Below are 24,927 nucleotides of genomic sequence, written 5' to 3' on the forward strand. Positions count from 1 at the left end.
TGTATAAACATAATTTGTTCTCAAGTCTCTCTTGTAAAAGAGATCTTTATATCAATGAGACTTCCTGAATTAAAACAAAGCTCTGTATGTAACTCTAACTATGCTTGTAAGTGAAAGAAAATATATTTTAAACATGGAAAATCATTTTTAAAAGCAACTTGTGGTGGTATAATATGGTGACGGTAGTATAGCGCTACTTTCTTCCCCTAAGGTTGACAATAAACAAGGTGGTTAGCACACACTTGCTGTGTCACAAGTGTACTTTATGGTCAGGAGGCAGCTCTTGTAGATTGTGTAGTCGTAATCAGGTTTTTTGTCCTATCACTGTGAAACGTGATATTGGGATTGTACCTCTCTAATCTGCTTTTCCCTACTACCCACTCATCAGTTTTAATTGTGCTGACTATTAACTTATTACTTACTATTATTAATATGGAAAAAGCAAATACAAGACGAAATTATGGGGAAAAGCTCTGCTAAGCTTAAATGGCAACAGTCTCATTTTGAGGAAATGGTTTATATTGTTTAGTTCTATCTGAGATGTAACCACAGAGATACCAGAGAGCAGTTTCTCACTAGGGGATGGGGCAGACTCTGACAGAGAAGTACACATTCTGGAGAGTCATTCAACATGGAGTGTTTGGACAGCTGACTGCCACAGCTCTCATTCACAGCAGTCAAGTGACCAGGAACAAGACAGGCTGTCGGAAGCAAAGGGTTAGGCAAAAAAATAAATAAATAAAAAGAAAAACTTTGCCTAAGATCAGTTCTCCACTCCAATAGCCGCCCAAACAAAACCACCAATCTTATAGACTACAATAATTGAAGCATACAACACAGTCATGAGCCTGAATACAAACATGTTTTCTGTGTTCAACTACTGGAACAGGTTATGAAATGTTCATTTTCAGAATGACGCAATGCCTGGGGCCAAGTATACTCGATACACCTACGCTGGGGAGCATCAAGAGAAGCCATCTAGAACCTCAGGGGGATATGATATGAGATATCAAAGAGGCTTATATGTTAAAAAAAAGAAAGAAAGACAGAAAAGCTGTATTAAAACATCTCATGTTCAGGCAAGAAACAACACAGAGAGGCAAGGAGCCAGTGCAATACAAGGTAAAGTACATGAATAAAGCTTGTGATGTTGTTGATGCTGATAAAGCCTACACTTAAAGGCAATACATTAATCTGAGCTTTACATACCCTGGCTTCAGGCATCTTAAAGTGACAAAATCATTTTCTGCAAGCATGTACAGTAAGTGTGAATGTGAGTATATCGCATTTTATTTGGGACCTTTTAAAGATGCGTTTAGTGTCTAGATCCAACTGAATCTCTTTCATTTGTCCTCCTCCCCCTGCTAGGATATTTAGGGTTACATTTGATCTCTGTCACAAAAAGAAAGGAAGCAGCCCAGTCTTGGGCACAAAGAATGCAACTTTTCAGCAAAAAGTCAGAGCTATTTGTGTCATGGCCTTCACATATACTAATGCTGCTCAGAGTTTATGGTATAAATCAATACACTAGCTTTCACTACAAGGCCAAAAAGAGATCTTCATTACTGCTCGCCCCCTTTTACCCCCAGAACATGAACATTTGACACATTTTGTAGTCCAAACTGAAATGAACCTTCGTTTAAACAAATAGGCTCAATGCACTGCAACTTAAGAAAACAGAAGCAAATAAACAAAACATAAACAAGAGAAGAAAATATCTTTGACCACACATAGGCAGCAGCACATGGGAAAGAAATGCTGCAAATAAGCAAAACAATCTAATTAAGAAGCACATTCTCCAATTTGTCAATACCTACGTGGCATAAAGTCTAACTCTACACTATACTACTCTAGAAATGACAAATATGTCGACCACTTGTGTTGTGTTGTGTTCGAAAATTAGCAAACAATGTTTATTTTAGTTTTAGTTCAGAAAGTGTCTGTATGCCTGTTAATGTTTGCCAATTGTTTGCCAGCATCCCAAGGAAACGTCTATTGTGTTATTAGTTCTGTTGTTGTGTATGACTTGTAGCCTTATTGTATTCGCGCATGTGTGATCAGATTGGAAAACATGTTGTTTAAGTGACAACATATAGGCAGCATGCAAGCAAATGAGAATGTTTTCTTTACAGATTTTCAAGATGTTTTTGGCCCCAACCATTGAGGTAGTCAAAGCACAGTATAGTACAGAAAGGATCGGATTTTGATTTCTTCATTTACTTGTGTTTTGACTATTTAATAAATGTAGTGGAGTAAAAAGTACAAAGTAAATAATAAAACTGATGGTGGCTGAATTCCATTTTTGCTTCAGTTTCAGGGTCCTGATATTGTGCTTGCTGACTCACTGTCACGGCTTACTAAGACAACTGAATACAACAGAGTCCTCGTTAATGTTATTAGTGACACCTGTGCTTTATGACAAATCAAAATGTCTGCGGTAAAAATGGCCTATTGACCATCCTTGAGAATTCAGGTTGTTTAGGATATTAAGAGAAAAACATCTTCTAAATCCTGATACATTACAATTTAAAAAGGTCAAAATGCATGTCAAATCCACATGTTTCTCCTCTATGATCAGTGGATATTTTAATGCTTAAAAGTTGTACATTTGAGCATATGCCAATTTCATCAACTGTAGAGACACCTGTGTACAGATAAAAGGGTGCTTGTTTCCAACTTAATAGAAAACTACTAGCCAATGTTTGTATAAGCCGACAATTACGTGAAATTCAACAGAAGGGTCTGCTCTCAATATCCCTGTTCTGACTACAGACCTACTGTATTGTAGCAACAGGTGCAGCAGACAGAACAAAGGTCATCACCACTTGACCTCTGCTTATCACACAGGCACTTTCATCAAGCCATGGACCAGTCTTGGCCTGTTCTTGTAGTGGCACTCACTGGACTCCATTGAAAGGAACATATTTCATCAAGCTGATAAGCTCCACAGTAATCACAACATGAACCCTTGGCTTGGAATTTTTCTAAAGGCCGCAATTATTTACACTCTGCTGATAATAAGTCACTAAGGCCCACAACCCTCCCCACATGGATTGGGTTAACCCTGGCAAGTAAGCACAGACACACTTGTGTAATAAGCCTGAACCCAGATGTTTGAGAGGACATGTAGAAACGTGGTTCATATGTTCACATTCAAGACCTTTATGTTTCTACAGGAAGGGAAAGGGCATCGAATGGTGTGATTATCAAGAAGTGCTGCAAACTGTGCTGCCTGGTGCTTTAAACTGACATGGACCTGCTAAATTACGCCTAACTGTTGGAGGTTGGATGGAAACAGAGCAGTGTGGAGATGAGCAATGAGGTGTGAGGGGAGGTAAGGGCTGATATGCCATGCTGTCAAACTGTAAAAACGCATACATTAGTAGGAATAGTAATACTTACAAAACAATACACACGAACGAGTTTAGAAAGGCTAATTATTACAATAGGTATCCTTTTTTGTTAATGAACGTTGCACCACGACAATGTAAGGAATGACACGTTGCCTGTTAATATCAATCCACTGTATGAATACAGGATGCTGCTCGAAGTGAACGGCAACACCTGCTGTCCAACGACACGCTGCTGGACACACGGCAGCTTGATGTCAGCTAGTTTTTGTTAAGCAGGCCTTACAACTGTCGCTTCTTCTTCTAAAAGCCAAACACGCATTACATTTGTGTGGCAACCGTGATGACAGAGACGAACCAACCTACCTTTGCCATTCTGCCACGATGTGTACCAGGACAGGCTGAGGAAAGACGTGAAGAAAATAATCGCAGTGGCCACAGTTCCATTTCTGAGCCTCATCTCATTTCAGCGATGCCTCCCCTCGGCTGAGTGTCGGGGACCCCAGAGCTCCCTCCTCTCTCTGCCTTCAGGGTGTTGAGACGGGTGTAGGCGCAGGAATATGGGGGCGTCAAACGAAAAAATAAATAAATAAAACAGGACTGTGAACATTGACTTCGGCGCTGGGAGGGGAGTGCTCGGATGTACCGAGAGTCTTGGTGCGTCTTTCCTTGTCGTTGTTCGTTGGGCTGTAACTGGCTCCTGTCCTGTACCGTCCGACGGCGATCGGTCACGAGTCAACTGCCTTCTGTGACAAGACAGCTTACATGGTCGGTTAAGATGGAACAAGCTAGCTGCCGATACAACCCATTGTATTTGTTTTACAGCCAGCCGTTAGCTACAAGTTACAAGTAGAAGGCATTTCGAGTGTGTGACGGTTGGTCCTCGAGGATAGGCTGTTCGGTTAATGACGGTGGCCGAAAGGCAACGCCTCAAAATGCTCACATCGGGTTGATTCCGCTTCAACTGGCAACAGATGAATTTTAAAAAATAAAAGCAGCGTGTTGCTAACTAACCTCCCGTTCTCTCTGCAACGTTGTCACTAATGCCCTTTTCCAGATACGGAATACGTAACATTGCTGGCTTCTTCTGTCTGTTTAAAGTGATGGGATTTTGTCAATTATACATAGCTAACTTTGACGTTAATGTTCCCTACTGCTTCTTTCAGACATAACTGCACACAAACGGAATGAGCTGCGGGCTCGCGCGATATTTGGCACCTGGTGCGCGAGAGGAAGAGAGAAATCAGCGGTGATCTTAAAAAGTAATGGTAGTCAGGAAGAAGAGCGTTTTCTGTACTCTCGCAGCATGTATCACGATGGATGATGGCTTTTATTTTGCCGTTGAAGTTAAGGACTGTCGTGAGCGCGAGGGACCCTCTCCGCCACTTTTAACAGAACTACTGATACATTTTCACTCCAGTTTAACCATTTAATGTATTAGAAAGCGAATTCTACTGCCTATTTTACAATATCCGAAAGTGTACAAGTATTGAATGACGTAGGACGTTAAATTGGGACTCTCGTGTAATTCCTATTAGCTCACGTGCAGTGGTACAATTTTGAGGTATTTCCATTTTTTGCTACTTTATACTTCTACTCTACTACATTTTGGAAGCCAATATTGTACTTTTTACTCCACTACATTTATTTGACAACATTACTTACTAGTTACTTTGCAGATTCAGATTGTTAGTACAAAATATAAATCAACAAATCCATTTTTATGTATTATTATGGATTAAGCTACTTTAAGTCATTAAAATGTGTCGGAATGGAGGCTATTTTATTGAAGAAACTGTCCATTTGATCAATTGAAGTTAATGGCAGCTGCTGTGCCTGAGTCGAAATTCAAATAGCTTTAAAAATTGGAAGTTCATTTTCACCGGAAGTTTAACCCTTAATTTTGGTTCAGTTTGAAATACCTAAAATTAAAGCGTTGAACTGAAAATTGTGACGAGGTGGCCGTACCATGAAATTACCAGTGACCAAAATCTGTTTACCACCAAGCAGCAACGACTCTTTTTTTTTCTACAAGTTGAATGCGCGCCATCTAGTGGTTATGGCCTCAACTGCATTAATGTCGATGTTATTTGTATGTTTGTTAAAAACCAGTGCGAGCCGTTATAGATGACAACACGGCCCTACCATTTGATGCTCCCTTAAACACCAAGAAACATGATTTATTTTAAATGTCCGTTTTAGAGGCTTTTTCTGATAACAAATGTGGAGAGAGAAGACTACGATCGAACTACTAATTCCTATAAATTCTTATTGTAGGCCTACTGCTGTCACACCCAGTTAGTTGGTAAAACTAAAACTTTTAAACTCAATATTTGTCACCAATGGTCCTTTTGTATTGGAGGCTGGCTTGTACTATGCATGCATGCAGAACTACACTGTAATACATTTTCAAGTTGAGTGAGACAACACTATAGATAGGCTATGATGCTTCATTTGAGCAGCTGTATACACACAGTGTCAAAGCATATTGCTAATTTAGGATCAGAGTTCATTCTTGACCTTGGAAACAGCAGTCAACCATGCAGTCCAGCTAATAATAACTCATGGTCACCTCAGTTATTTCCAGGTACTAGATTTTTTAAAAACAACCACACTGAACTTTTTTGTCTCAAAATGAAGTGTTGACATTACAAGTCCCTTGGAAGGTTTAAATGCTAACTGTACACAACAAATAATAATTGTGTGTGCTGACATTCATTTATTTTTCAAACAGCACACATATTTTAATGCAAACCCATAAAATTGAAATCAATGTTTATAAAGAATAAATTAAATGACATATAATTAAAAATACATTCACACACCAAAACACAGGAAACCGATTTTGTGTGACAAGCCAAGTTGAAGGGGAAGAGAGAAAAAAAATCACTTTCACAAATTAAGATAGCAACAGTATTTGAAAAAGATTCTGAAAAAAAATTTTGCACATTGCTGCTTTGGGAATTCTTCCCCCTTCATTAGAGCGACATCTGTGGTGTAGACAGCTGAACTGATCTGTATAGACTGACATGATGCAGAGGAAGAGATATTCTCAGAAAGGCGTAGCTTTAAAGTAGTCCTCCAGTGGAATGAGTGATATGCCTCCAGTCCAGTCCTGCAGCCAGACCTGAATCAACTCCAGCTTCATGAAGAACCACTTGTGTCCCACTGGCCACTTTGCCATCACAGGATGTCTACAAAAACAAGAGCAACGCATGAAGAAATGTGTCAGATATTGTTGTTTTCCCTCATTTTCAGGGTTGATGGAAGCCAGCATGTATTCATCCCTACTACATTAGTTACCTTGAGAACATCGCCTCCTTTGCAAACGCGAGCTCCTCTGGGGCCACCTCCACCATCTTGCCTGTTAATGTGAGTCGAGCACATCTTGGATCCTCTGGATCATACACCATTTGCCTTGAAATACAAAAGACCATACCATTGTAACACACACACAGACACAATAGGGGTTCTGGCTTTTCTGAGCCTCTCAGTAACTTGCAGTCATTTAATTCAGTCAAGGTTGGGTCACTAGTCAGGCAAAACTGGCAACTGCCCCAGGGCCCAAAAAGCTCCAGGCCTATTGTGTGTCAACTGGTTTGTACTAATTATACTGATAAGTTATTAGAAAATAAGTAAGTCCTTAAGGTGGGTACTGCTTTATTACCTTATCATGAGGCCCGTGCTGAAGAGGGCCTCTGTTTTAAGTTGGTTAGTTTTAAGACCTTCATTATTTCAGTGTTGTGCTTTGTTGCATATTCCTCAAAAATGTTTTGTTTAGTCAAATTACCACACAGCAAACCTTGGGGCCAGGTAGTATTTCAGCAGAGAAAAACTACATATACATTTTTTGCCTTGGGACCCTTTAGCAAATGAATCTGAGTTCAGGGGAGTACATTAAAAGTTGGGGTTTACCTGCAGAATTCTCCCTCGGCCTCTGAGAATGTGAGAGAGGCATAGGGGTAACTTTTCAGGTCTGATACAGTGTTGTCCATCGGAGTCACATAAAAATAGATGACTCCAGTGCTGTTGTCCAGCGGTCCATCACTGACTGAGAAGATGTTCCCAAAGGGGAGACCTTTGATCTGTGCAAAAAGTAGGATATTACTAAATTCATCTCATTACAGAGAAAATGACGTTGTAGTTTTCAGAAATTGGTGTGAATCTTTTTCAAGGGTAATAACAGACAGGGATATTTGTATGTATGCAAAATCTTTCAAACTGCAAGACTGGTAAAGCTGAGACCTGCCATAACAGAGAAGAGTTATCAACATGAATAGTGTTATTTCTGTGGTTTTTATTTAATCAATATCTGTAAACACTGGCAATTCTCACCCTCTGCCAGAAATGTGAGAATGGAGACCTGTCTGATACTGTGTTATAGTACAAAATGTAGAGCTGCTTTAATCCTAAACAAAAAAAGGTGACAGGTAATGGGGTGCACCCTGGGGAGACATGGACTCAGCAGTAGTGCAAGAAGTACTCAGATCCTTTACTTAAGTTAAAGTAGAAATACCACAATGTAAAAGGTGCTCTGCTACACGTAAAAGTCCTGCATTCAAAATTCTACTTGCATAAAAGTACCTTAGTATTACCAGCAAAATGTACTTAATGAACCAAAAGTAAAAGTACTCATGCAAAATTGTCCCTTTCAGGGAGTTAAATTATGGAGCCCCCAATGTCCCAAAAGATTTTTTAAATCTTATGCGCAAGATAATATGTGGACACAAGTTATTATCATGTGCAACAAGATAAAAAATAATATTTTTTGGGGACTTCAGGGTCTTTCTTGTTAGTTTTGTTGTGGGACAAGTTACAACTTTATCATTTTCATTAGTACATGGTGGCCATGCGTAAATCCTTGCACAACTCTCACACAAGCTTTTCTTTGCACAACTCCAACCAAATCAGCCACATAAATCATAATTCATTTGTTAATTATATTGTGTATTACTAATCTGAATCTGCAAAGTAAGTAGTAATTACAGCTGTCAAATGTGGAGTAAAAAGTACAATATTTCCCTCAGAAAATATTGTACTAAAGGGACAGATCACCCCAAAATCAAAAATACATATTTTTCCTCTTACCTGTAGTGCTATTTATCCATCTAGATAGTTTTGGTGTGAGCTGCCAAGTTTTGGAGATGTAGAGATGTCTGCATTTGTTTCATTTAATGGAACTGGATGGCACACGGCCTGTGGTGCTCAAAGTGCCAAAAAATACATTTGAAAAACTCCACAGCGATGTGTCTTTCCAGAAATCATGGCCCATTTACTCAAGATAATCCACAGACCTTGTTGTGAGCAGTTTATATTTTCTTTCTACCAATAGTTCCTACATGATATTGCTCACAACAAAATGATTTTGGGGTGAACTGTCCCTTTAAGTACATTAAAATAGATATACTCAGTACCTCAAAATTGTACTAAGTACAGTACTTGAGTAAATATACTTGGTTACTTTCCACCACATAATAATGCATCATATTTTATAAGTTGATGTTTTGTATGTAAAATCAAAGTAACTTAAGATAAATGTAGTGGAGTAAAAAGCCCAATATTTCCATCTAAAATGTAGTGGAGGATAAGTATAAAGTTACATTAAGTGGAAATACTCAAGTAAAGTGCAAGTACCTCAAAATTAGTACTTGAGTGAGTGTACTTGTTGCCTTCCACGACTGGACCTCAGTATTTCTAAAACCCTTTCCACCGCCCTGGCTCTACTGAGGTCCTCTCAGTGTCAATTTAGTTAATTAGACTATGAGAAGAGTTTTAAACTTGTTACTTGGCTGCTCATGTTTTAAATACTGAAATACACTGACTGTGTTCACACAGTAATTCCACAGAACACCTGCATATTACATGAGGAGGACCACTCCCCCCTGTGTGTTACCTTGTCTTGAGTTGAAATGGTGGCCAGATGTCCCCAGTCACTGTAATGAGCTATGTATCTGGCAGTCCTGGCGGTCTCCTGGTGCGGGGGAGGACCGCTGCTGCTGCTGCTGCTCACCTTCTCCAGCCGATATGAAAACAGGCGAGAGGAAAGCTGCGCCACATTGTCGCTTTCTGGCTTGACTAGCTCTCCGGGGCTGTCCACGCTGTCTCCGAGGACGTTGGAGGACGGGTAAGCCTGCTTCCACAGCCCGGCACTGTCCACCAGCAACGCCGGGGCGACCTCCTCCGACAGGTCCGCTTCCTCCACCACATCGTTGGAGGAGACGACCCAGGACACCGAGCTCCTCAAGGTGTAGCTGTGACACAGACAGAGGACACTGGCAAACACTGCCAGGGGAAAGAAACGGGCCCTCATATCATTGAGTTTGGAGAATGGCCGTCCTCATCCACTCTCTTGTTTACAACCTCACGTGTGTGCGCTTTCGTAACACGAGGAGGTTTTGCAATAGAGAGCAGGCGTACAGCGACCCCTACTGACAAATCAGGGAAATTCATTTTAAAATCAATCACTTTCTGATATTTACACTGAATGACCTTATGTTTTAAATAGTGGTGGAAATTAAACATTTACTCAAGTACAAGTTTGAGGTATTGGTACTTAGTAAAGTGTATATGTAGGAATGAGTAGGCTTACATATTTTCAGAATCAGGTTTGTTGCCAAGTAGGTTTTCACCTACTGTACAAGGGATTTGCTTTGGTATTTTGGTGCATAATGGTCACAGTAAACATAGTAAACAAGTACTGCAAGTTAATTATCTTAAATATAAAATAGAAATTTACAATAAAATGTATGCATGTCAAAATATATCTGTTTAAAAATGAAAAGAGCTGCACAGTGTTTAAAACAAAGAGGATGAAGTGTGAATTCTACTTCTACTAGATTTTAGAGGGAAATGTTGCAGTTTTTCCTCCACTAACATTTATTTCACATCTATGGTTACTACATTCTGCAAATGAAGTTTTTACATACAAAACCTATGATGAGCGTACGCATTGTAAGGTTAACAGTTCCTAACCTGAGGGTCAGGACCGTCCAAGGTGTCCAAAGATAAATCTGAGGAGTTACAAGATCATTAAAGGGACAGTAAGAGACATATTACATAATTTGCTCTGACTTAGTTCTTTAGGTGTCTGAAAATCTTTCAAATCAAACAAACTGAAGAATCAAACTGTTCACAGCTTATCTTCCCACTATGGCCATAACCTGTGACAAGGGGTCCCAAGTAATTGCCAAAAAGGTATACACATATAACATTATATAAAGTAGTAAAATGACCAGCTAAAACATCAACATGCGGGGCCTTTACTTTAAATTGAGATGTGTGGTGGCTTTACTTAAGTGAGGGGTCTGAATACTTTCACCACTGGTGTTGAGGCAGTACGTGGTATGGATGGTGTTGTATTGACATTTAGCTTGAATTATATAGAGGAGAAAAACACATTATTATTTACATTAGACCGTTGGTGCACCACATTATTACAATATAAAGACATCAACAACAACAACGCAAACTGCAGCCTCAAAAACCACCATAGAGTTGAAACAGCATCCCTCTGACACAGTGTCAAACAGGTATTAAAATTCAGGGTTTCACAAAGACAGTATTTTAGCATTGGTTTCTATTTTACTAGGCACTCAGTGTGTTTTAATATTACCCATAGTAATCTAAATGTATAAGAAAGATTCAGCAAAGCTAATGCCACTAGTTGCAGCAGCATTAAATGACTTAATAATTATGAACATTTTAAATTAACCATATTTATCTGTGTTTCAGATATATTATACATAAATAGCTATATGCCACTTATCATACATGTCTACTTGCAGCTCACCAAGAATGATCTTTACCATTAACCTGTTTATATTTTTGGCATTGTGTGTATTTTGGATTTGCACCTTATTGATATTTTATATTTGCACTATTTCCTCCTTTGTACCGCAACTGCTGTACAACAATCTCCCTCAGGATAAATAAAATTCTATCTTATCTTAAGTTTTAGGTCATTAACATGACTTTTTTGTGTGATTATGCACTCAAACAATTAAGTATTGGTAATATGTGTACAATACATGCTCTGGTTTCAAACCAAAAATTATATTAATGGTATGCAGTGTAACCTACCATTTAAAGTCCTTATAGTTTCAGGCAAGAGGACCAGTAATGATCCCTTTTCACAGTGACGATTTACAGCTGACGAAAGGATCGAGCTCAGGCCTGCAGCAGGTGCCGTAGGCCAAGTTAGTGAGCAAGTGGATATCCCATGATATAGGCCTACTGGTCCATTACTGCACCACACAGCAAAAGGCTGGGACAACAGTCACAGACCACATAAGGTCTTGAAGAAATGCTACAATTACATTTTGGTCTTGTTCCACATTCACTCTTTATTGCCTCATCACAACTAGTTAAAAAGTTGTTTTAGTAAAAACATTTTTATCCGTATATGGAGAGTTTTGAGGGAGCATGAAGTCAGTTACTGTATTTTTATTTTGGTCATTTAATATTTTTCCCTTAGCCATCTTACATTAAGGCACAAATGACACAAAAACTTAACATTAGAAATTTTATTATTTAACAAACTATTAACAGCAGTGACGTGGTAAATCACATAAAACATTATTCAGAAATACCAATTATCTTGAAGTGCTTGTGGTGGAGAGGGATTATAATTAATTTGGGCCTGTTCTATATATACTCTCTCTCTCTCTCTCTCTCTCTCTCTCTCTCTCTCTCTCTCTCTCTCTCTCTCTCTCTCTCTCTCTCTCTCTCTCTCTCTCTCTGTATCTGTCTGTCTCTCAATATAACATTAACACTTTACAATTCAATACACAAACACAATAGCCTCAACAGAGTTGATTCAAGACCTTTCTGACAGGCTCACCAAAAATTCAATATAACAATTTGTCTGCTGGGCTGTTTTATGTTCATATTTTTGTGTCAAAAACAATATGTCTGTCTGTCTGTCTGTTTTTCCTCTCAGTCCATGGACTTATCACTCCAGGCCATTGATTTTCTTTTTGCTAGTTCCATCCAGGACGGCTGTCCGCTGTCAGACATGGACTGCAACGCTGATGGCATTGTAGGTGATGATGAGGGCGATGAAGATGGCGCCCCTTTTTTCCGCAGCCATTTGTCCTCACAAGGCCTGTCTGGAACTTTGTAGGGACTTGACTCTGAAAGAAAAAACTGTGTCATGTTGCTGAACATGGAGGTACTGAACACCAATTTAGTATTTCTACAGTTATATAATTATAATTAATGTGTGTCAACGCACCTGCAGGTTTTACTCCTTGTCTTCCCTCTGGTTTTGTGTCTTTGCTTAGAGGCGTGGTTATGGCTGAGGCAGGAGATTCACCTGATGTCTGTGCTTCTGTTTGAGCTTTCTTCAATTCCACCTGAGAAAAACTGAGTTAGATCATCTGCTCAGGATAAGTTGTCAGTCTAAAAAATGGTAGTTGAAGAATAATTCTGATGATATTCTATATTTCATTAATTGCCAACAAATCCCATGAAAAGACCAAAACCAACAAGGAATTGATTCTACTAGCAAGAATTGTCTGTCTAGCCACACCCTGATATAGCTCGTGCCATAGACCTCCACTGTTGTCCAAAAACTATTAAAAACACATCATTGAGCCACAGCATTGCACTGGCATGTTCCTTCATTAGGATGAATGTGGGCACTTTTGTTTATTTTAAGTCAACCCCACACACAATGTACTGCTATTGTAAATACTCACTAGCATGCCAAAGTGGCTAAAAATAGTCTCCACGAATGCACCATTTACTTCTGTTTGAGTCATATTTGCTACAAACTACAGTGCCCATCTGTTTTAGGAAATTATGGAGCTTTTTTGAAACATTGAATTATATCGGTGACCAGAATTTTAAGATATACGTCCTCAGAAGGAACAAATTGAGGATGAGTGCCTTACACAGGGTAGGGAAGTCAAAAAGTATTGAGAGATTTACAGTCAAACGTGGTATGAAAGACAGTTACAAAGAAGTACCACAAACCCCCTTGGTTCCAGGTGGAGAGGTCCACTCTGCCCGTTTCTCCAAAAAAGAAGCCTTCTCGCTTATTGACCCAGCCCAAACTGCCCGTCTTCCTGACAGTGATGCACCCTCTTTTTCCTGCATGGTGGCCTCTCTTTCCCCTCTTCCCAAGGCAGAAACTGGAGGAGGCGTTGTAGCTGACAAGGTGGTAGAAACTGACGTCAGAGCTGAAGTTGTGGATTTGAGCTGGTTTGCGGGGTAAAGACCTCGGTTGCTCCAGGGGGGTTGCTGCTGGCCCGAGGAAAGGTAAGATTGGGACTGCGTGACACTCTCTTGTGCAAACTGAGATGAGGTCTCTGTTTGTGTAGAAGAGTGCAACGGAGACTGGGTTGTCCGTGCGTTGGTCTGTACAGACACAGACTGAGTGTTACGTGACAGTGAGTGGGGTTCATTGGTTTGTTTTGATGTTTGTTGTTCTCTAAAGACTGACTGAACAGGAGATGCTGTTGATGTCTTCTGTTGCACTGCCATTAGTGATGGTTTGACAGTCTGTGCTTGATTTCTACTTTGCACAGTTTCTGCTTTGACTGCATCAGTTGATGGTTGATTTGCAGCCTCTAGTGGTGTTGCACTTTGTTGTATTTTTACAGTCTGTATTTGTGCCCCAGTCTGTGTCTCTGTTAGATTTGTTGTCTGCACTTGTGCTTGTGGTCGAGCCACTGTTTGCACGCCTGTAAAATCTCTGGGAAATCTACTAGTAAAAAGCTGTTGGAGGCTTCTGGTCTTTTCCATCGCCAAGCTCATCCAGGACACCTCAGATGAGGCCGTTTGGGGGGCAGGCTGGGGCTCCTGAGACACTGCGAGGGCAGTTTCAACTTCTTTGAGGTTTGAGGAGGTTGTTTGGACAGCTGGCATGATGTGAAGATCGCCAGTAGATGGTGGGTTATGCTTAACTGGAAGGCAGAGCCCAGATGGGGTTGTATCTAAGGAGTGACACAGTTCAGTTAGACACACTTGGCAGCACTGTTAAAGTTAGCCTGAATGGTATTTTAATAAGTGCAAAGGTCCCCTGAGATCAGTAAAAATGTGAAAACTACAGTGTGCATCTGTGAAATGTTTAACCCTATAGGGAACTGAAAAAGGACAGTAGCACGATATGGAGAAAGAAAAGATAAACCTGAGATTAAACATCTTCTACATGGTGAAATTAATAAGATTTCTCAGAGACTCACCAGTCAGTCGGAGGTCTGCAGAGGCGGATGGTGTACAAGAGATGTTTGTTGACAGTGTTTTATTCATGTAGCTGGCATCACTTATTTCTTGTCTTTTTTGTTTGTCACATTGCTCCTCGCACACTGGTGGCTTTGAGTTATGGTTAGAAGAGGCATCAGACCGAAGTCTCGTCAACTGAGATGTGGAGCGCAGTTTAATACCAAACGCTGTCTTTCCATCTTCTTCCTCCTCGAACTCTTGTGCTTCCAATGCGTCTTCCACCACCTCCTGGCTGCTCTCCACCTCCCCCCCCTCTACAGCGCCTGTATCTGTGGTTACATTTTTAGATGGTGTCACTGATTCCACCTTTTTGAGGCTGTCCCTCTTGTCCCATGGAAGAACTGGGCTTTTGTGTAGAGCTCCCTCTTGTCTAAGTCTTCCCAAAGCAAAGTTGCCCCCTCTTGGCTGTAAGTCTCCAAGTTCTTCCTTTTCCCTCATGTTTGAAAAGGGTTTATCCTCTGTTCTGTGCTTGGCTTCAGTCGGTTTCAGCACTCCCACAAAACTGCCTGATCTGGGTCTTTCTCCATCTTGGCTTTTGGCAGTGGTAATGGAGAAATGGAAAGATCCAGATCCTGGGGCAGGTCTCTTTATTTCTCTTGTGCTTTCTGTCTCACCTTGAACCTGCTGGTGAACAGAGGAAGACCTTAACGCCACCACTGAGCCGGAGGCAGTGGAGAGCTGGTCGGAGGAGACTTCCGTCATTCCAGCCTTGTTTAGAGTATTTCTCTTGTCATGGGACAACACTTGTATCTCAAAATCCCCCTCTCTTTTGTCCTTCAGTTCTGACTGTATAAAGGATGACCGTGGCCGTTCACTGGACATTACATCTGCTGGTCTGTGAGGCTTAACTCTAAGTAACTGGGAGGGTACAGAGGGCACTCTCCCAGGAAGAGCTTGGTCCTGTTGGGAAAATGTTAGGCTGGATGATTTGGATGCTGCCTCTGACATGATTGGTGCCACCTCTGGGAATTTTGAAGGAAGACGCTGAGATGTAATAGGAATGACGGCACCTCCTTGTTCTGTTTCCGATGTCACCTCCTCTTGTGCACTAAGCCATCGCTCTTCTTCTCTCTCAGACTCAGAGTGGTTGATGTTGTTTAGGGTGTATAAGTGAGACCTAGAGTCATCCTGCAAAAAAAAGCGAGAGACAGAAGGTAAGGGAAGTGTGTTGTGTGTGTTTGTCTTCACAAATAATATATAAAGTGAAGAAATAAGTATGTTCACTCACTCCATGCGGTCTCTTCTTAGTGCTACCCCTCCGGTTTCTGGGCTTGACGGACATCCGGTGGCGTGCAGCAGAGGTATCCAGGCAGGGGGTGAACTTGGCCGGAGAACTGAAGTCCAACGGGGGCTCAACAACAGAAGAATTGGAGGGGACAGAAAGAGGCAAAGGGAGTGATGCAGTCAGGGGCACAGATTTGGTAGGTGCAATTTTGGGGATGGGTGAGAGTGGACAAGAGGATGGCTGGGATGTGGTCTGAAAAGGAAGGAAAATCATAATGTAACATGCCATGGTATATGGCTATATTCTACATTTTTCTTATAGTAAACAAATCCCCTGAAAAGACCAAAACCAACAATGAAGTGATCCAACAAGTATTTTCTGTGTAGCCAAAGCCTGATATAGTTTATTCCTCTGTGCCGTACAGCTCCATTGTTGTCCAAAAACTATTAAAAACACTGCAATGAGCCACATCATTACACTGAGTGACATGTTCCTTCATGTAGTCAATCCCACATACACCGTCCTGCTGCCGTAAATACTCATGACTCACGAGTGCATAGTAATCTGTTTCTGAAAATCGTCCCCAACAAATGCACTATTTACTATTTAGTAATGTTTGTTAAAGCTTCAGTGCCCAGCTGTTTAGGGATTACTGTGCCAAAAAAAAGAAGACATTATATATTTGTGACCCATTTTTAAGATTTGCAGATTTAAGAAACTGCAGTTTGCAATCATTTGAATACCGCTCGCATCACCCTCTCCTTCTAAGCATGTAGGAGAAATTCGAAAGGCCCTATCTAGAGTCAGTGTTTGATTTGTCCGTTCTGGGCTACTGTAAAAACATGGCGGTGCAACATGGTGACCTCCGTGGAGGGGGACCCGCTCCCTCTGTAGATAAAAACAGCTTATTCTAAGGTAATGAAAACACGATGATTCTTATTTTCAGGTGATTATACACTAATGAAAACATACTAATAAATATTAGATTAGTATATACTACAAATACATGTATCACTTAAGCTGGATAATAAATTACCTTCCTGAGGGCTCCCTGGGTTGTGACGTCACCTCCTGAGATCTCGGTGGGGCTGTGGGGAAGACCGTCATCCTCGAAGCGGCTTCCCATATCCTCTGGTCGTCTGATTGGCAGAACCAGAGGTGGCGGCCCCAAATGCATCTTCTGCTGCTGAAGCTTCATCTATGACATCCAGAGCACAGGTGTTTTTTAAAAGAACTACACTTATAATGGCCCAGTTCCCAACAAAATGGCAAGAATAAAAGGCTATACCTGCAGAGCTTTGATCTTGCTGTGGACATTCTCCTGGGATAAGACCCTGGCTGGTTTAGCGTCTGTCAGGACCAGATCAGCCAGGAAGATGCTGTCATGGGACAATGCCCGTGATCCCATCATCCCCTCGGAACATCTGTGGTAGCAGGAAGGGAAAAATAGAAGAGGGGTGAAGGCATAGACCAGAAGTCAGAGCAGAAATGAAGCTTTAAAGCAAACATTTACAAGATTCACTATCATGTAGATACTCACGCCAAATCTTCCTCTGATCCGAGTCCCTTTCCTGCCGTAATGTCACTTTCTGACTGGCTGAGTTTGGCGTTTCCATCTCCACATGCTCTCTTACTCCTCCCGAAGAGACGAGTTTTCAGAGACTTGAGCTTGGACTTTTTACGTCCTAACAGAGATTGAGATGGAGACAGATCCAGGTCGCAGCAGCTCACACATACTCATGCGCAGAACTCACATAGTCTCCTCTCTACACCCCATATATCCTCTGATGATCTTTTCTAATTGTTACATCAGACGTATGTCAACTTGTGTTGTATATTCTGATTTGTCATTGACAAAAAATGGTCCGTGGTGTGTGCTGGTCATGTGCTTCCATGTTATGCTGACAAAGTCATTTATTTTGATAGCTCATTTTTGACTTGCTTTCTCTTCACCATGACACTTCTATGTAAAACTACACCAGAAAATCTCACCTGGAATGTCTTCAGTGCTTTCTGTATCTCCAGAGAAAGACTCCATCGGACTGATCCATGAAAGAAGCACAGAACAGACGATAGGAAAGTGTGTAAAGAAAAGCACCGATAATGAGAAGCAAATGTGACAACAAAAACCTCAGACATACAGTTTTTAGAGGCTGTTGTCACATGCCGGAGGGCATCTAACGTGGCATGAATACTCCATTGGTAAATTCTCTGTTCTCTGGCAGGCACACATATGCACTCATGTGATGGCCTGAAGATGTGACACTGGACTTGAGGTTCAAAGGTTTATTGGCATTATCAGGAACGGTACAAACCTTTACTGTAGCTAGGTGGGGCGTGCTGAGGAAACTCCATGCTTGAGCTCAACAAAATAATAAGCTTTTACAAGAGGACTGTGTACAGTAGAAAACACATTAAATGCTGTGTCATCAAGAAAACAACACTATGTAGTTTACAGAGGAGGGATTAGGATTTGTAATATGACATTGCACTAGTGTATATACCACGCTGTCACACAGCAGTGCAGCCTGGATATCATATTTTGTAAACAAAGCAAAAGCTAAAATCTTGCTCTCAGGCAGCTTTACTTATGCAACACTTGACTGACAAACATCCGGACTGGGTTGATGTTTTACTGGATGCAAGATTCAGTGCAGAGTTTCCTTTGTTTCAAAGACTTTATTTGACCCTGCCCTGGAGCTGTTGTTCTGTTTGAGATTTGCATACACCATTTTCTGGCAATCAGACAGTTCTCCCTGTGTAGCCTAGGAACTGTCGTCAGTAGAGCATGATCCTGTGCAGTATGTGTCAGGTTATGGATAAACATGCAAAGTCCACACTGCACCTCTCATATTGCCCAGCCTGCTCTCAGAAGACAAGCACGCCTTATTGAAAAAGGTATTAGAGTATGAATAACCTAGGACACTCCAGAAAAAGTGTCATGTGATGTCATATTGAAACACCATTTGAACATCTTGCCCTACAAATAAATTTCAACTTGTCTATTGATTTACCACCACAGCCCTGAATTAGACTAAAGTGCTCCTGAATCAGACCGTATACCTCAGAGTTTTGTCATCCAGTGAGCCAAGTTATAGCCCCGATAGAAACAGAGGATAATCCCGTGGATTATTGACATTGCAGAGAGATCCATGTAAGATTTCACAGCACCATAATCCCCAACAACAGCTTAATCACAAACTTCCCATACCATGTACTGCAGCACAACATTCACCAGACATCTCAATGTGAAAACCTACTCAAACACACACACACATTCACATGCTGTTTAGTGCAAAAATGAGTGAATTTACCCAACGTCTAATAGCAGCACCTCTGCTTCTCTTCCGCCTCTTTGTCCTCCTCTCTACGCCAAGTTGTCTTGTCTCGGCTGTGTCACTGTCCTAATGTTTAAACCTCAGGCTTGCGTCGTCCACATCTGCAGACGGAGGGAGATGCAGAGGGAAGGGAGTGAGGGAAGTGGAAGGAGAGAGAAAAACTGGCTGAGAGAGAGAGAGAGAGAGAGAGAGAGAGAGAGAGAGAGAGAGAGAGACAAGGACACTCCATGACAGGACAAGCAAATGCACAAAGAGAAAAGAGGACAGAAGAGAAGAGAGAGAGAGAGAGAGAGAGAGAGAGAGAGATGTACTCTATTACATTAGTGGCACACTGTGGCCCTCTGCGCTAAGCTTCTTATAAAACACTAACCTGATTTTAGGCCCAGAAATGAGAGTAGAGGGGGAAAAAAAATAAAGCTCCAGTTGCAAGGAACTGTTTACACATTACACTGGGTTTCTTACCCCCCGGATGATCACAGAGGGGAGGCTTTGTATGTGTGTGTATATGTGAATGTATGTCTTAGAAAGTTAAAAATGAAAAAAACCCCACCAGGAATTAGCCATCTCCCAGCCCTGGTGAGATCAAATCCAAATGTACCAGACATTGGAGCTAAAATAATCTTTTATAGCATTCTGCAGCAGTTATAGAGAGATGTGTGTGTTTTTTATAAATACATACATTTTGCATTTGCATGTCCACACATGACTGGTCAGGTACTTTTGCATGCACAAAATGTGCACATGGGTGTCCTGGTGGTCTAGTGGTTGAGGTGTTTACCATATAACTGCAACGTCCCTGGTTTGATCCTCTATATCTCCACTGTAAACTGTCTAATAAAGTCAAAGAATGCCAAACAAATAATCTTAAAACAATAAAAAGTGACTCTTTCAGTAACACTGGTAAAAGAGACAAAAATATCTCCCACACACATGTTAGGATAGTATTCAGAGATGGGAGCACTATCTAGGCCACTGGGCTACAACCAGCGAGAGGGAGGGCAGCAGGAAGTGGAAAACAAAATTTGCATCCACATTTTTGTGTCTGGGTGTGTGGTTGAACAGCTCCTCTGATGAGGCTCCTCATCACACAAAAATACTTATCTCTTCCACCAGAATATAAACCCAGCCGGTGACATCTGGATTACATGTAACCAACCACATGTTAACAGATCATAGTGGCATAAGAGTCTGGGATGAATTTCATGGATTTATTGTCTGCTATCTACACAAAAGGGACAATATGTATGCAAGCGTATCTTATCTAAAAATGTGATTACAGCTGTCTGTACATATTGATATATACTGCATGTTTACAGCGCTCACTGCTTCATACACTGCAGCCTTTGTCCTCTTCGCTCATGGGAAACAAAGGTACAGACGTACAGTTATGGTCATATCTGGTTGATGTGGTTTCCTGATGGATTATAATTTCTTCCTCTCAGAGCCCAGATGAGCACTGTGCATATCGAGATTAAGGCCGATAGATAATCCGATCACAGCGCTGCTTGAACTCATGTGGGTTACTATTCATTCAAACAGTTTCCCATGAAAATTTAATGAGGAAGATTTTTCCCATGAGTGCTTTTTTATGGGTAAAATATTTTTGCCATTAAATTGTCATTGGACTCATCCCAGCACATTTGACATATTGACCAATATCTGAAACCCTGAACAAGTGACATACACCAAATCACTGCTACCACAGCCTGACTTTTCTCATACAGTGAAATACAAAACTTTATAGGTTCATGTAACGTTACACATATTATATTTTAAAAATTAGGTTTTAATATTTACCATTGACTAAATGCCCCTGGGCTTTTCATAATTGTCAGGATTCCATCTGTTAATATATAAACTACACCTCTACACCGCAGCAGCAGAGACGTTTGTGTGTGAAGGAGAGACAGTAGGAATATGTTTTATATTAGGCCTACCTGATAAACCTGCTGCTGCATTAAGGTTTTGTGGAGTTGGAGTAAAAATCTGTGAAAGACTGTGGACATTTCAAGCAATAATATTTAATGAATGCTATTTGAATGACTAAATCTGCAAACTGGAATAAACTCAGCAATAAAGTTTACTTTTGACGTTGGAAATAGTTCAGCTTTTAAACCAACATGGACGAGAAGTCCAATAGTGCTCAGAATAATGTAAAGTTTGAACCGTTCCATGAGCCAACTCAATCTACTGATGAAGACCATGTGATGTGGTCAAAAGCTCTGGAGCAGGCGAGTAAATGGGCCTTGAATTGAGATTCTTTTGGAAATTTGAAATAGTATAGTATACTACAAACTAATTAAACTATTTTAACTTAAAAATACAGACCAAGACACCGAATTCAGACTTCACTGAATTTTTAAATCAAGCTTACAGTTACTAATCCTGTAAAACTCATTTTATTGTTATATTTTTACGTTTGAATTTATTTTAAATTGTATATTTTAAATGTGAGACACTGAATATTAAGTTGCTGGACAACCTCAAAACATGGTTAAAATCGAATAATAAAACCGAGACATTTGATGATATTAAAAAAGCACTTTTAATGTTATTTTAACATTTTTAATTTGTTCTTCCACCAGAAGGTGGTATGACACCCTAAAAAGTATCTTTCCCATAAACAATAATAAACCACCAATTAATAGCAGAAAAGTGTAAAAAAGGTCATAGAAAAGAAAGTACAGGAAGAGGAAAACTGAAAGAAATTACTCTTTTGCATAAACTGCACATAAGACTTAAGAAATGTCCAATAAATACCCCGCAGAAATAGAGAATTCAACACACAACGCAGAAGATAGTTGGTTGAAATTAAATACATTATCAGTGTGACAAAAAGCATATTGTAAAACCTCTGACAAAAAATGCTCAGTTACACAATTGTTATGAGGCTGATCACATGCACCTGTATGTTAAGGCAAATCCAAAAACACAGCAGATGTGTCTGTGCGTTTTGAGGGCAGGTAAGTAAATTAAGCCACTTGAAATAGGAAAAATAAATTCTTCTCATCTCATAGTGTTTTTGTGTGTTTGGTGTGAAAAATGTCTACGTTGGTCTCCTGGCACTGCCTGAGGTCATAGTCACAATATCCAATAGAGAATCGTCCCTGGAAGATAAAATGAACACTTCTTACAACCAGAACGCAACATGCTGATTCATAGACGTTCAGTAATTCTCATGATGGCAACAATAGAAAAGGATGAACATTAATTAGTATGACGTCTCACCTTAGGTCTCTTGAAGTAATCCAGCCCTCTTCCTATCTTGATGATCCAACCATTGTCAAACCTAAAAACACAATTCATTTTGGATTACTGCCATAAAATAAAGCCGCAGTCATAGAGAGTGGAGTGCTGATGTGAAAGTAAATACTACGTACTGCAGCAAGAATTTCTCTCAAACAGTTGTGAGTTGCAGCTGTACCTGATTTCCCTGTCATGTATAGTAGAGGAGTACTGCAGATCCAGAGTCACTCCCTGAGCACTGAGACTCTCTTTCAGCTCGGCCAGAGCGTTGCTCTGTTGGCGACTATCCGCCTGCAGGACACGACGAATGGCAGTGAAACAACAGCACAAACTGAACAGAAGAGACTGCTATGGCTGCCGTACATTCACTACATAGTGTGACCTCATTAGTTAAATAACCTACTTCATCCTGTGTAGTGAGGAGATGGATGTTTTTCACCTTGCAGGACGCTTTTAGCAGCATCTCACAGAACCGCAGGAAGTTGTACAACTGTAGTGGAGAGAAGGTGGGTTTGTTTGACATGTTAGGGGGAGTTTGGTATAGTTCTGTGTTGAGATTAAAATGTTGTGTTAAGCTATAAACATCAATACACAAAGGTACAGAGTGCTTTGTGCATTGAAAAAATAAAAAGAAAAGAAAAAAAACACAATTTAAGGCAATACACTGATAATATTTTAAGACAATTTAAATTGTCTTTTGTGTGTTGTGGAATGCAGGATGACAAACTTTTAGAGTTCCCTCCAGGTTTACTTTAAACTAAACTCCTCTGAACTATAAAATCTTGTAATTAATTTAATTAAAACAACTAATGTTTTATCATTAACACAATATAACTAGGCATTATTCATGCCACAGAAGTTTGTAATGAATAAGGCCAATTTATTCAGCATTGAAGTTTTTGAGTAACGCATAATTAATGTCACAATTCTGATAATCGATTAATCATTTAAGACATTTATCCATTACAAATACCAAATACTTGCTGGCTTCAGCTTTTTCAAATATGAGGAATGGCTGCATTTCCGTTGCTTATCATTGTAAATTTGATAGTTTTGGCATTTTTAAATGTTGGTCAAACAACGTGAAGACATCCCTTTTGTAACCTGATTAAACATGAATTAATTTAAGAACATGCACCATTTGATGGTCTTAAAAATATATTTTGACACAGGGACCCTATTAAGACCTCAAGATACGGTAATAAAGCACGACCCACCTTAAGGCTCTTGTCATGACAGTTGATATTGTGCTTTAGTAGTGCATATTCCCATTTACCCAAACAAAGTTAGAATTAATCATATTACCAATTTCCACCCAGTGAAACTGGGGCTTTTGGGGCCCCGGTGCAGATGCCTGCTTTGCCAAGTTGTTAATCCAGCCTTGTATTAATCAAATAACTAAAAAAGATAAAAAGGCAAAATCCAGCTTGACACAAAGAGGGGAAAACCCACACAATAAAACATTGATGAAAACAAAGATCTTACTTGGTGGGTGTGACGTATGTATGGGTCTTCCACCCAGACCTCTGTGAGTAAACTGCTGATGTATGGCTTGAACAGAGCGTCGTAGCTGTAACCAGTAGCATCCTCTGCTATTCTAATCTGCTCATGGTATTTCCCATCTGACAGATGAGGGAACACAGAAAGAGACAAGAAATAGAAGTTAGAGGTGCCACAGACAGCAGGTAAAGGCATTCAAAGATTTTAATTGTGCTGTGAGAGTCAGTTGATTTGTGGGTCAATAGGATTCATTGGATTTTTTGGGGGGGGGATATGGACCACTAAAGCACGGTATCAGCTGGTTTGTTAAGGGTCTTGAGGCAAATCCTACATTATTACCTGCTTGTAGACACAGGGGCCCTGTGTCAAAATGTACATTGTTCACATATTCCTAAATAAATATCTGTTACGCCAAATGACCACAAACAAGGGCATCAATGGGGCCCCGCAGCTCATTCTTCATCCACAGCAGGTTAATCCGGCCTTGGCTGGGGTTAGTTGCCCACTTTGTTATTCAGTCTTTAGTGGTTGTGTTAATTACCTTCTTTCAGCTGGTTCACATGAGCTTTGATTTGCTCTGCTCTGTCCATGTAACCCTTTATCTTATCCCTGTAGTGCCCTCTCTTTGAGTCATCTTTCACAGCTGCGGGCAGGAGACAGGAAACAAGAATAAGTTATGTCTTCATGGTGCTGCCTTGGCTGTGTATATGTCTGAAAGAGGGAGATAGAGACCTTTCAACACGTCTATGAGCAGCTGGATGCCCTCCTGGTAGCAGACAAGAGACTCCTGGAAGCGGCCGCTCTGGTCCAGCTCTACTGCCCGCTTCAGGACGGAGATGGCGGATGTCTCCATCCCTGACACATGGTTTTGTGTCATCGTTGTCTAAGCTTCGTCTTTTTATAGCTTGCAATAATCCAACAGAGTATTCATGCTTAGTGCTACCACCTTTCCAACTTGATAGCTACACAAGTGCGCCACAAAAGTCATTCCCGGAGAAACTTGTGGAATAATGGTCAACTGTGCTTAGATGGGTGCAGTTTT

The 24,927-nt window shown here is 40.5% G+C and overlaps 4 protein-coding genes across 9 annotated transcripts in view; all 4 read right to left on the reverse strand.

Annotated features, from left to right (window-relative positions):
• Positions 1-4,570, reverse strand: part of mgat4a (alpha-1,3-mannosyl-glycoprotein 4-beta-N-acetylglucosaminyltransferase A) — a 32,089-nt gene extending 27,519 nt beyond the window's left edge. Inside the window, exon 1 of one of the 2 annotated variants that reach the window (XM_044218018.1) lies at positions 3,717-4,570. In XM_044218018.1, coding sequence (XP_044073953.1) covers positions 3,717-3,810 — 94 coding nt within the window. In that variant the 5' untranslated portion in view covers positions 3,811-4,570. The remainder of the gene's footprint in view (positions 1-3,716) is intronic. The other variant, XM_044218020.1, reaches the window with a different exon arrangement.
• A 1,548-nt stretch (positions 4,571-6,118) lies between these two features.
• On the reverse strand, positions 6,119-9,765 carry creg2 (cellular repressor of E1A-stimulated genes 2). Its single transcript, XM_044218022.1, has 4 exons — positions 9,244-9,765; positions 7,266-7,435; positions 6,654-6,767; positions 6,119-6,544 (listed from the first exon to the last, which is right to left on the reverse strand). Exons 1-4 carry the CDS (start codon positions 9,658-9,660, stop codon positions 6,403-6,405), a joined length of 843 nt encoding a protein of 280 aa, XP_044073957.1. The 5' UTR covers positions 9,661-9,765; the 3' UTR covers positions 6,119-6,402.
• Positions 9,766-11,857: 2,092 nt separating this feature from the next.
• cracdla (cracd like a) lies at positions 11,858-23,949 on the reverse strand. Of its 4 annotated transcripts, none has more exons than XM_044218015.1 (10): positions 23,944-23,949; positions 17,794-17,843; positions 17,342-17,486; positions 17,090-17,225; positions 16,838-16,999; positions 15,805-16,053; positions 14,537-15,704; positions 13,326-14,287; positions 12,583-12,703; positions 11,858-12,481 (listed from the first exon to the last, which is right to left on the reverse strand). In XM_044218015.1, exons 2-10 carry the CDS (start codon positions 17,837-17,839, stop codon positions 12,285-12,287), a joined length of 3,186 nt encoding a protein of 1,061 aa, XP_044073950.1. In that variant the 5' UTR covers positions 17,840-17,843; positions 23,944-23,949; the 3' UTR covers positions 11,858-12,284. The 4 variants fall into 4 exon arrangements, with proteins under 4 accessions (XP_044073950.1, XP_044073949.1, XP_044073951.1 ...); XM_044218014.1 differs by lacking the exon at positions 23,944-23,949 and adding an exon at positions 19,116-19,574; XM_044218016.1 differs by lacking the exons at positions 17,794-17,843; positions 23,944-23,949 and adding an exon at positions 19,116-19,571.
• On the reverse strand, positions 21,666-24,893 carry mitd1 (MIT, microtubule interacting and transport, domain containing 1). 2 transcript variants are annotated; one of them, XM_044218024.1, is made up of 7 exons: positions 24,618-24,893; positions 24,427-24,528; positions 23,871-24,007; positions 22,789-22,875; positions 22,520-22,676; positions 22,368-22,428; positions 21,666-22,246 (listed from the first exon to the last, which is right to left on the reverse strand). In XM_044218024.1, exons 1-6 carry the CDS (start codon positions 24,760-24,762, stop codon positions 22,400-22,402), a joined length of 657 nt encoding a protein of 218 aa, XP_044073959.1. In that variant the 5' UTR covers positions 24,763-24,893; the 3' UTR covers positions 21,666-22,246; positions 22,368-22,399. The 2 variants fall into 2 exon arrangements, with proteins under 2 accessions (XP_044073959.1, XP_044073958.1); XM_044218023.1 differs by having other exon boundaries at positions 22,564-22,676; positions 24,618-24,890.
• Positions 24,894-24,927: the final 34 nt, after the last annotated feature.

Source organism: Siniperca chuatsi, linkage group LG12, assembly GCF_020085105.1.
Source record: "Siniperca chuatsi isolate FFG_IHB_CAS linkage group LG12, ASM2008510v1, whole genome shotgun sequence".
Lineage (NCBI taxonomy): Eukaryota > Metazoa > Chordata > Actinopteri > Centrarchiformes > Sinipercidae > Siniperca > Siniperca chuatsi.

Coding starts and splice junctions, on each gene's coding strand:
- creg2 (XM_044218022.1), bottom strand. CDS start 9,660: ATGAGGGCCCGTTTCTTTCCCCTGGCAGTGTTTGCCAGTGTCCTCTGT. Junction 6,768..7,265: donor GCCGAGGGAGAATTCTGCAG/GTAAACCCCAAC, acceptor TTGTATTTCAAG/GCAAATGGTGTATGATCCAG. Junction 6,545..6,653: donor AAGGAGGCGATGTTCTCAAG/GTAACTAATGTA, acceptor TTGTTTTTGTAG/ACATCCTGTGATGGCAAAGT.
- cracdla (XM_044218015.1), bottom strand. CDS start 17,839: ATGGAGTCTTTCTCTGGAGATACAGAAAGCACTGAAGACATTCCAG. Junction 17,226..17,341: donor GGATCAGAGGAAGATTTGGC/GTGAGTATCTAC, acceptor CTGCTACCACAG/ATGTTCCGAGGGGATGATGG. Junction 12,704..13,325: donor CTCCACCTGGAACCAAGGGG/GTTTGTGGTACT, acceptor AGTTTTTCTCAG/GTGGAATTGAAGAAAGCTCA.
- mitd1 (XM_044218023.1), bottom strand. CDS start 24,762: ATGACACAAAACCATGTGTCAGGGATGGAGACATCCGCCATCTCCGTC. Junction 22,429..22,563: donor ATACATGACAGGGAAATCAG/GTACAGCTGCAA, acceptor TTGTGTTTTTAG/GTTTGACAATGGTTGGATCA. Junction 22,247..22,367: donor ATTACTTCAAGAGACCTAAG/GTGAGACGTCAT, acceptor TTTATCTTCCAG/GGACGATTCTCTATTGGATA.